Raw genomic sequence first — 11,827 nt, 5'->3', positions numbered from 1 at the left:
GTAGGACAAGGGGCAATGGGTGTGAGCTGGAACACAGAAGGTTCTGCTTAAACTTCAGAAGGAACTTCTTTACAGTGAGGGTGACAGAGCACTGGAACAGGCTGCCCAGGGAGGTTGTGGAGTCTCCTTCTTTGGAGACATTCAAAACCCGCCTGGACGCCTTTCTATGTGATCTCATTTAGGTTCCTGCTCTGGCAGGGGGATTGGACTGGATGATCTTTTGAGGTCCCTTCCAATCCCCAGCATTCTGTGATTCTGTGAATATTCTGCCAAATTATATTTTCAGTTACCCAGGATGAAAACTCAGTACATGCCATAATTTTAAACAGGAAAATTTCTACCACGTATCCATCCTTCCCTGGATCCAAGGGTTGTTCACATCAGGGTGAGCTTGTTGAACAGTAATTCTGAAAAGAACAGGGTTCCTAACAGAATACCAGGCTCAAGTTTAGTGTTGCAAATGACCTTCCTCTCAAAGGATGCAAACATCCCTGACTACAGAAGGTACTTTTTTTCTTTGAATGTTGGACAAAAAGACTTCAGGAGTTGGGTGATCCTGTAAAATAAATCACTACTACCTAAATAATATTTCTTACATGACTACATCATCAAGACTACTGAAGTTTATTATTTCTCAAACTCAGTAGAATATGGATAAGTTTTTAAAAGCAGCAAAACTTAAGTCTCTCAGGACCTTTTAATTAAAAATTATCATCGTATTTGACAGCTAAAATAACTGCTTCTCAGAAAAATAAAATGCATTAAAACCTTATTTGTCTGCTACAAAAAAATGTAAGAAAAAAAATACCCCAAATGTAAATTGTTCAAGTACAGCCAGTGTGCAATTAAATTAGTTAGAAAACATAATTTAATAGTGCTTTGTTTCAAAATATACATAATATTTAAAAATACTTAAAACCAAGAAACCAAGTATTTTACCAAGTTTCAAACAGAGTTTCATCAAAATGAGGTAAATCTATGTCACCTGCCATTGAGCTTGGTGCTGAAATAGAGAACAGGTCTTCAAGGATATCTTCCCTTGTAGGACTTTCAAAAGCAAGTTTCTTCACACCAGGTTTGCTTATTGTTTGAAGTTCTGAATTACTGTCCTTTACAGGACTATAATAATTGTGGTCCTCACTCGTCATTGCTGCATGTGGCACACTGGTCTTCTCATCAGATGCTGCGGTTGCAACACTGCTATCCACCATTTCCATATACATACATTCATCCTCACTTTTTGGAGCCTCTAAGGAAGTAACAGTTGAAGTAGGAGACAGCAATTCTGCCAGTATTTCATCACTGTTATTATGGCTAGTGCACCCTGATACAGAGTTCGCTTTAAATTCAGACTCATTATCTGCGACATCAATCTGATACTGCAGTTCCTTTAAAAAGCTCTGCAGTAATTCACTGTCGCTGTGAGACGCAGTCTGTGATGGGGTGCTGGCATCTCCGCTCACAGGCTTTTCATGTTTCATCTGTTCCACTGCTAGCCTCTCCAGTGAAGCCAACTTCTTCTTTTTAGCATTGAGTTTTTTTAACAGTTTTAGGCGAAGTTTTTTTGTTTTGTCACTGTCTGACTCTTCTGCCTTCCCAGAGTTACAGCTAGGTGAATGGAGTTGAGTCACTTTGCCTGAGGTATCCAACGTACTTCCTGACTTATTCCAAGTTGGACGTCCAATAGTGGTACGACTTGCTGTTGGAAGACGAATGCTTTGAGAAAATCCTTTGAAATTTAATAAAGGATGAGTATTATTACTCTGAGGAACCACTGACTTTGAGGTCTCAGTTGTTTTGTTTGTAGCTCTGCTTTGAAATCCACCAAAGTTACTTGCTCCCTTAACTGGCAACCGCACTTCACTTATTTTATGCATTGAGGGAGTTTTGCAACTTCTCTCATTCTTGAGACCTGAGGCACTTGAAGGCATAAAAGAAGTATTCTTGCTTAATAATTTCTTTACCCAGCTTCCTACAAATCCTCTTTTTTGGTCTTTGTGTGAAGGCTGAAAGGAATTATTGGCAGCAGCAGAATTAGCAACCTGAGAATTAACTACAATTTTGCTTGCACCTTTCAAGTCAGGTGGTTTTTGCATAATAATCTCTACTGGTGACAACTTCTTGTTTAGCTGTAGTTCTGAATTTAATCCATGTTCTCTATTAGGTCCATTAGTTATGTCATCTGTTCTTTGAGCAACCAATGAGTCAGCTGGGTCAGGATCATGTCTTTTGGGCACAGGAGGAGTAATGTTGGCTGTGTTCAACTTTCCTAGAGGCAAGCAAATGCTGGAACGTTCATATAATGTGCTTTTGTTGTTCAAAGCTAGACTAGTTGCAGCAAACTCTCCTGTACATGGAGTGTTAGGTGAAAAAGCTAGTCCCCCCTGTTGTGGTGTGCCCATTTCAGCAACGAGGTTGTCTCCCACCATCTGTCCATTCAACAGTGATTTACCTTCTGAGTCAACTTGAATTTCTTCAAGCATCAGTGTTACAAGATCATCATGTGCCAGATTTTCTAAATCATGAGCATTACTTTCATCCTCAGCTGCCCGCTGCTGTTTCTTATCTGGAGTTCTCACAGAATCCTCTTTGGGATGTTCTGCAGGTATTTTGTCTACAGTGTTATCGAAGCCACAATCCAACACTGTGGAATTTGACTGTACATTGTTAAGAGGAAAATCTTCAATAGTTTTACTCTGGAATTGTGAATTCAGTTTTTCTGGCACATGGGTTGTTTTCCTTTCCCAGATAACAATATGAATCTCTGAAGGAGGAACTTCAAATCTTTTATGTTTCTTGCAATATGGCCCCTTCAAATCATCACATTCAAGCCAAGTTCCTGAAAAATAAATAGCAACCAGTGTAGAGACTCAAAGACTTTTAAAACCAAAGTTCCTATCCTCAGACATTTGTCAAATATTTTCATTAACTCATTCCTCTGACAAGCAGAAAATAAAGGGTTTTTTTCTCCATTCTTTATTACATCAGAGAAAACGGGTTCCACCGTAAAAAGATCACATACAAGCAGAATATATAGCAGTATTACTACAGGTCAGAGTAAGGCAACCAAAAAACAAAGTTAAGGTTTTTTTGTCTAAGCTAATGATGCTGACATCTAGTCTGAAAATACCCACACAGGTCTGAGGGAAGAACCACCTCTCAAATTAAGTTTCTCTGTAAACCTTATACATTGCTTGGGTAGGAGGCAAAGGAGTTGAAGAGAAACTGCTCATTTTAATAAGCTGCCTCATCATCTGCAAACTGTTCATGGATTGTGAGCAAATACTTAAGAATTTAAAAACAGATATATATGATGTCTAGGATGTTCCTAACTGGGTACTTCCCAGCTGCTTCCTCTTCCTATTTCTTCTTAAACTCTGGCAGTATGATTTAGAAAATGTTCATGTTGTCAGAACACTTGATAAGACTGCATTCCATTCTCTCTACAGAAGCATGAGAATCAAAATATCAACTTTTCACCTTCCCTGATTATGGAGCTCCCATCAATGGTACAATCATCATACCATTAGTAACATTTCTAACAGGGACTTGTGCCCCAGGTGCAGTAAATTTCAGAAATTAAAAGAAGTTTCATTAATGGTGGTAGTTTCATGGGTTCCCTCACTTCCAGCCAAGAATGGATTAATACCTGCTTCAAAGTAACCAATACCATTTGTCTCACAGCCATGCCCTGACTGTATTTTTTAAGTTTGACAAAGTTATGAAAGGAAACAAGTCTACTCAAATAACTTTTGCCAGTGAAGTACAATGTAGGACAGAACGCTGTTGAGCAAATCAGTTAAACCAAACTGCAACCTTCCCACAAAGTTTCCACAATTATTCACAAAATTTTAATATGAAGTTTAGAATACAGACAAAATAAATCCTTGTTATTATATATGGACTGCTGAGATGATTGCAGTAAGCCATAAATGGTATTTAATGTAGACTCATGGAGTATACTAATAGAACGTATGGTTCTTACCCTCAGGATTCAAAGACCAGGCTATGAAGTGCTTCTTATCTGTTTGATACTGAACAATAGATGTTATTTGGTAGGTGTCTTCTTCAAACCGAAATGAGTAATTCTTCAGGTTGTTATGTGGCAAGCCTTCCACGAAATGTAACATTAATATTGAGGGTACTCTAATAAAGAAACAATAAAGAACCAGTTATTACAGCAAAAGAGAGGCAAAAGTTCCTGATGAGAAAGTAGGCACCTCAAAGAGTATGCAGTCCTGCCCTTACTGTTCTACCGCCACACAGGACTCTTCAGATTGCACAACAGCCAAGAGATAACAATATCTCAGCTGGACATCCCATTTTGTTATAGATTAGGGAGAAAAAAAAAAGACCACATAAGGGATTTTGGGAGTGGGGAAAAGGTGAAAAAAACAGGAGACAACTGTGCCTTAACCACAGTAGGAAAGGACACTGCTCCCAAGTCAAACCAGTAAACAGATGATCAGGCAACAGTTTTATTCATCAACAGCAGAGGCTGTGGAAGGGCTGACACTGGGTATCTATATTTACTACTTGGTAGGAAGTATTTAGGACCTGGCTCAAACACATGTGCTGGTCAGCAGGTTAAACACTGCTCTCTTTTTCACGCTTCATGAACACTTTGCCATCTCAGCATTTAAGAATGATCTAAAATGTTTAAAAGTGAGTATTTATCAGAGTTTAAAGTTTAGAATCTCTGTAAACTTAATATAATAGATTGGTTTTGAAAGTGGTACATTCAATAAATAAAGTTTCAGAATTTTATGTATTTGATTTTCAAGTTAATATATTCAAACTTACTTCTCCAAAATCATCTGTCTTCTTTGAGATTTATCACTACAGTTATTACATGGTCCAACATGAATAGCATTAAGTGGATGCCAATCAGGGATTATATTCGTGAATGTTGTTAGTGTTTTCCTAAATCTGGACACACACACACACACACACACAAAAAAGAAGAGTAAGGTGAGTTGCTGATCAGAAAACAATGAATATACACACTTTAGTAAAAGAAAAAAGTTATTAAAATGTTAAGACAAAGTAAAATTCTATTCATATTCATGCCATTTGTATGAGTTCCCCTGTGACTGCATAACATCCAAGTCAGCACTGAATTCAGTTCTGGCTAACAGTATCAGTCACCATTTGTTCTCAGCAGCTCTGCGGCCTTCAACTTCCCATTATTTGCTCTCTCTCCCTGAAGCACGTTATCTCTGTTTCCTTTCCCACATAAGACAGAGCTTGTACCAGGATCCACATAATTTACAGATAATAATACAGAATAATACAGAATCTCAAGGAGAGAAGGAAGAATAATAAACTACTTCAAATCCATGTTATACAACATCTTGTTTTCAAAAACAGTACATTCAGAGCTGAGATTACACAGAGGTTATATTGTATGAAAATACAATGTATGGGATATTAAAGTGAAATAATGTAGTTTATTCATTCATTAGCCACAGAAAGGACTTCCCTTATATTCAACCTAACAGATTTTTCAACTTTTTAAAAAACCACAGTATACAACAAAGGCTGGCTCTTGAACACATCCTATTAACCAGGACTGCACATTAGCTGGCAGTGTAACAGACAGCATTAATCTCATCTCACCTGCGGATCTAGAATTTTATTGTATAAACCTAAGACAGTGTAAAGAAACAAGTATTTTTCAAGTGAGCTGTTGTCTGAAGCTGAATGACTAGCTTGTACCTGCAGCTACACAGAACTAAATCAATTCTCAAGAAATTACTTCCCTGTAACACTATTTTAAAATAGACAAATTGTGTGAATCTGATTCTTTGTAATCCAAATGAATATTACAGATATTCTTCAACAACAAAAGTGTACTAGGCATATATTCTTTAGAACTACAACAATTTGTATACTACCAGCAAAAATATTAGAGTGAGCATGGCCAGGGACTCAGAGTTACCTGTTATTTCTTTCTTAATTAAGTGATAACATTGTTTCCTAAAACACAATATTTTGCAAGCTATTTGCAAACACTAGCCTAAAAAAGTGGATTACATAAAACTTCACCGACAGCTTAAGCTGTACAAAACCTAGGTATCTGAAGAAAATCAAATATTAAATGCAGATTTAAAAATGTAAGGTAGAACAGTTATATAGAAGCTACTTAAAATAAAAATCTCACCGGTCCTGGTAGTTGTAGCCACAACATACACATTCAAACTTCCATGAAAATGAATGCAAGAATAGTTTCTCAGCTTGTTGATCCAGTTTTAAGAGTAGAGGGAGTGCAAACACTGGACTCTCCTTCTCACCTTCAAAGATGGAGCAGAAAAAAGCCACTGAATATTTGAAATCAGTTTTCAGTACTTCAAAAAGGAAGAAGTTAAGCTTATTGCTATGATTTAAATTCCAGTTATCCCTTTGAGGCTGTATTTCTAATCCTCACAGCAAAGGGATAGATCCATGTTATCAGGTTGTTATCAATGACAATTTCATGACCACATCAGAGTTACAAGATGAAAATAAACTCTCTAAAAAGTCAAAAACAGTCAAGGGAGAAAACAGCTGATCACACTGTAAAGTATGTGTATGTCATCAATAAAAAAAAAGTATTTCCAAGCTGTCTTGGATGTATACATACATACATATTTTTATGTACTGACATACTACAAGGCTTTACGTGTCGTGTTTCCTTAAAGTAAATACTGAGATGCTGCACTACTTACCCAATTCACACCTAAGCTGAGTCTGAAGCTCTGTAAAAATTCTATTTCTGATTTCATTGAGATGTGATTCTGCTTTTGGAAGAACATCTAAAGAAAAAAAAACAAACATGTGCTTTCATGTATTTAACACCCCCACCCTTTCACACACGTTTGTACCGCAACATGCACTGATTCTCTGGAAACTGCTATCTTTCAGATTGAGCTATTTGCCTAAAACTGTAGCCAGTGCTTGCTGTTAATTGATTTGAAAATTAGAAAAGAATTTACAGAAGTTATACACATTTTACTGCAGTCTACTAACCAGAAATTACTTGACCTGACCTAAATTATGGCTAAGAGTCTATGCCAATAGCTAGAAAGTAATGACAGTTAAGGATAATGCAACCAGACATTAAAAACACTGGAGATTCAGAGATTAAGAGTAAAGCCTAAATATTAAGATAAAAAAAATTTACTTACATGCTTTGTAACAATGTAAAACAATTAGTCATAAAAAATGTAAATGTGTTGTTCCAGATTAAATAATAATTTCCTAAATCAGGCTTTAAAATAGTAACAATTTTTTTTAAGTAGTGTACATTATATATCTTACTATATATTTTAAACTTACAAGTTACATTGTTCATACACAAACACATTCTTCAAGCACAAGCAAGAATGTAACTTCTACTACACAATCATTATTATAACCTGCACAAATTAAAGGAAGGATTTAGAACAGCTGCAGAAACAATTTCCTACTTACAAAACCTATGTATACAAAAAGGTAAAAAGATGTTACATGCAGCTCTATTGCTTTTGATTGTTTTTAAAAACTATATGTAAAAGATACTGAAAAATTACTCAGGAGGGTAGAATAAATACTACACCTATTCTCTGAATTGGCTAAACAGAGATTTGTCTGGAACTCAAGGAAAAAATGAGTTTATGACCTCTGGAAGAAAGTGCTGGCAACTCAGGAGGACTACAAGGATGTCATGAGGGTATGCAAGGAGAAAATTAGAAATGCCAAAGACCAATTAGAAAAGGTTTAAGTTATCTCAAACAACACTATATTCCAACACCTAACATGCCATTTAAGGGCTCTTGCACACCAGAGCTCCTTTGCAAACACAGCACAACATGGAGAGGAAAGAAAAATATCTCCGACAGGTTCTGTGATGGTTGAGGGCTTCCACAGCTGAAAACCTAAAATCAAGCAGCCAAATTTTCTGGCAAGCAGAGTACATTAACTACTTCAGAATAGTTTTGGATTTTTTTTCCCCATTCTTATATACCTATTATTCTTATATACCTATTATTTTTTCCAGGAAAGAAATTATATTCTTCAAGTTATCTAATGCTGTTCTGGAACTACAGTCTATATTCCAACACATAATTTTCCATCGATTGGGAAAAAAAAAATCATGAAAGGTACTGGCTAACCAGAGATAGGTATTAATTCTCTAACAGATGATCTTAGAAGTTCAGACTTACAACGCCAATGGGTCCATTAGTTTAAAAGCCTTAAACTGAGTCCACAGTACACAAAATGCTCAAAGGCCATACCAGTAGATCACAGTGACACAGTGGATCTTCTGACTCCAGCTGTGCTGCCTGGAAGGTTGCCCCCAGCTGCCCATCGCTGCCCCTGCACTTGGAGGTTACAGTCCTTGAACCTGTTAAGCTGCACATGTGAGTACTCATTAACCTTTTCCAGACAACAGGACCCAGGTTAACATGTTTGACTAATTTTAACTGAAACAGGTTAGGAAGCACTATCATCCACAGCACAGCCTGCAGACCTTGGGAGAAGCATTCCTTCAGCAAGTGCAGCTGGAGCCAGAAGAGAACATATGTTCCTAGCTTTACTATTTTTGTTGTGACAAGGCAACTGCCTATTTATACAAGGATATAAACCACAACAGAAAGTATTTTGAAGATTAAGATTAGAACAGCATTCTAATATGTTAACCAACAGAGAGGAAGGAAACAAAGTAAGGCTCAACTACATACAAAATTCACAAATTCTCTATGTGGGATATGACAAAAAAATGCAAGAGATGCTCAGAGTTTGACAAAATGTGCATGCTTGCCCAAGAAAATTTCAGAGGGATTCTGGATTACTGGGATTCTGCTAGATAAAGCCCACTACTCTGCAAATTCCCAGTAATGAGTTGCAACTCATTCTTTTGTGATCTTGAAATAAACATTGAATTCCACATATTTGTAGCACATCAGATCAGTCTGAATATGAAGAAACAGCAGCTAAATTTACTCACCTTTTACTTTACTCCTTTTACAGGTTCTCAGAAGCACAGCTGCTTGATTATATTTTCTTAAAAGTTTCTGGAGTAAACATTTTCCATCATTATATTCTTCTGCCAGAGCAAATTTTAATGTTTCTAAGTGTACAAGTGCTGACAAAATACAATCCAACCAACAAAGATTATGTATGTTTCTCCACTGAAGACATAAATCTGTGTTATTAGTAGAACCTTTATCATCTTTGAGAAAAATTTCAGATGTTGCTGAGTGGAGTTCAGAATTCGGCAAGAGTTGTGTTCTGGGACTAGAAGTCTTAGGAGGACTTTCTTGATAGTTGTTGGTAGTTGTTTCAAAATCCACCTTCTGCATGCAGGACTCCACATTGTTACTAGGTTTTTGCTGGTCATTCTGCAATACATCATGTAGGCTTGACTTGGGAATACATAAACTATTCTGATAGCATTTGACAACAGGGTCTGTATTAATAGTGTGCTCAACACTTATCACATTGTTAGTTCTTGCTTTTTTTGGATGTGATTCCACAGGAGAGAAGTCACTGATATCACACAATTTCCTTTTCTTATGAGTAGATGGAACTTGATGATTTTCCAAATCAGAAGAAGTAATTATGCTGTTTAATGGTTTATAACCAAGTGGGTAGATACACTAAAGGAAAGAAAGAAAGTTACAGTGAAATCTAGAAAGCAATTTCAGGTGAATAATAGCTAAAAAAATTACAAACCATACTCTTAAAATAGAATGCAGGACTTCTTTTACAGTGACATTTTAATGAAATCAATACATAAATCCAACATATGTATGACAGGAAGGGTGTTTTAGCTAACCACTGTGTTATAAGCAATTGTGAAGTAAATATATCAGCATTGATAGACAACACTAGTTTTCCAGTAAATTCTCCCAAAGCCTGAAAACAACCAAATTTTGCTAAGGAGTGTCCTCTTCTCTTATTTTGCTAAATCCATTCCTTTAGGGTACAGATTTGGTATTATTAACTCACGCCTAAGAGACTACTGGTGCCAAAACTGGCAGGGTATCTTTCAGGCTAGCTCGATGCATTAGACAGGTGTTGGTAGGGTCTTACATACAGAGCTATTCTGCAAGCAGAATACAGTTAAATCCGCTACTACTAATCTCCAGAACAACACTACAATTATTTCAAAGTGGGGAGGTATAGTAAAAGCAACTCAGAGACTCACACCTAGTCTAGTCTTTACCTACTAATGTAAGGCCACCGGTCCATATGGGACTGCTGTAACCTCCCCCTGTACACGGAGCAGCGCAGGAGGAAGAGGCAGCAAAACCACAACGCTATTAAGCAGCACAGAAATCCAGGTAAGGTTACATTTAAAAGGGAGGGGGGGGAGGGAGAAAAACATTGTAGTTATAATTACAAACCTCTTTGCATTACCCAAACTTAAAGAAGGGAAAATAGGAGACTTATATCTGCAAGAGGCCTTGAACAACCAAACAAAACTGCTAATTAGTGTAGTACCTGAGGATTTTCACAAAGGAAAATGGACTCTTGGAAATTAATGCGGTAACTCCGTAAAACTTGAGTCTGGCCCTTCTCTTTGCAGACTGGACAATACTCATGTGCAGTTGTTTCTACAGGATTACAGTTCTTAAAAAAAAAAAAAAAAAAAAAGGGAAAGAAAGAAAAAGTAGCATAAACTTATGTATTTCGTATATTATCCCAAGGTAAAACATACATACACACCAAGATAGAAAACCAGCGTGCAACTTGTAAATACAATGTCTAACACAATATAAAAATGTAAACTAGATTTTTTTTTTTAAATATTCATAAGATATATATATATATTTTTGTATGGTAGAATGTTCTAGATAAATTTATCTTTTGATTTAAATATTCAAATATTTAATAAGATAACTTTAACAACACAATTATGCAACATTTAATTCTACTTGAATTAAACCACAGGACACTTATTGCCAGGGAACACAAGCTCAGATCTTTGAAAGACAAATCAATTGCCATAGGAATATAAACAGTTGTAAAAATAGTGCCAATAAAAAAAAATCACAGGCACAGATTTACTTAGAATAATCTTTCGCCATTGTTATAGATTTCCGTGGAAAATAATTTTGAGAATTTTTTTTGTAAAATTAAGACCAATTAAAAATCTCTCAAAGCAGAGAAAAATATGAACTTTGCACACATGTAAAACAAGTTTCAACTGACTTTTCCCAAATACCCCACCATGTGGAGTGTCGATTTCCCTATACCAGTCCCTTCTCCAATCACTTGCAAACCATTTGTAGTCTTCTGGGTATCCACCATTCTGAGCCACTGGCTAATTTATGTCACTTGTAACAATGTCATGACCACTAAGGGTTTTTCAAAGACTCCTGAAAAATAAGAAGTGAATAAAACAATTAAAGAAAAATTAATTCAAATTCTGGGAAAAAAATATACCAACAATAATGCAGCCTGAATTTTCTGTGAGAAATTTAGAAGAGTATTTTCTTAACTGAAAATACTTATCTTCAGTGCAGATTGTGAACTCAAAGCTTTAAACTAAGTCATATAATAGATTTAACAGTTTTAGGCTCTGAATTTGCAAGCTTATCTATCTCTGCACTCTACAAGGTCTCACATATTTTCCAAATGCACTGTACTTGGCAGAAATGTAGGTGTCTTGCCTGGGCATCTCAGCTTATTATATCTAACCCTCAGAAAGAAACTTCTTTAAAAATGGCTACAATAAGATCCCATACAGTTATGGATGGCTGCTGAGGAACATTAAAAAAATAACAACCAACCAAAAAACCCCACTGTTGCATCTTTCAAAACCATGAATTTAGTGCATAATAAATTATTAAAAGTTTAC

The 11,827-nt window shown here is 36.2% G+C and overlaps 1 protein-coding gene across 1 annotated transcript; it reads right to left on the bottom strand.

Moving 5' to 3' along the window:
- Positions 1 to 779: 779 nt before the first annotated feature.
- USPL1 (ubiquitin specific peptidase like 1) lies at positions 780 to 11,277 on the bottom strand. Its single transcript, XM_010171591.1, has 8 exons — positions 11,179 to 11,277; positions 10,468 to 10,596; positions 8,969 to 9,620; positions 6,708 to 6,794; positions 6,164 to 6,293; positions 4,804 to 4,929; positions 3,986 to 4,146; positions 780 to 2,839 (listed from the first exon to the last, which is right to left on the bottom strand). Exons 1-8 carry the CDS (start codon positions 11,275 to 11,277, stop codon positions 936 to 938), a joined length of 3,288 nt encoding a protein of 1,095 aa, XP_010169893.1. The 3' UTR covers positions 780 to 935.
- Between the last annotated feature and the right edge of the window lie 550 nt (positions 11,278 to 11,827).

The sequence above is a fragment of the Antrostomus carolinensis genome, unplaced genomic scaffold (assembly GCF_000700745.2).
Source record: "Antrostomus carolinensis isolate BGI_N321 unplaced genomic scaffold, ASM70074v2 scaffold7397, whole genome shotgun sequence".
In the NCBI taxonomy this organism is placed as follows: domain Eukaryota; kingdom Metazoa; phylum Chordata; class Aves; order Caprimulgiformes; family Caprimulgidae; genus Antrostomus; species Antrostomus carolinensis.
This window is presented reverse-complemented; position numbering and strand designations above follow the sequence as displayed.

Bases quoted from the DNA above. Each gene is read 5' to 3' on its own strand.
- USPL1 (XM_010171591.1), bottom strand. From the start codon at position 11,277: ATGGTGGATACCCAGAAGACTACAAATGGTTTGCAAGTGATTGGAGAA. The intron at 6,294-6,707 runs GTAAGTAGTGCA...CCATCTTTGAAG, and splicing joins TCAGCTTAGGTGTGAATTGG to GTGAGAAGGAGAGTCCAGTG. The intron at 4,930-6,163 runs GTGAGATTTTTA...GTGTGTGTCCAG, and splicing joins GGCTACAACTACCAGGACCG to ATTTAGGAAAACACTAACAA.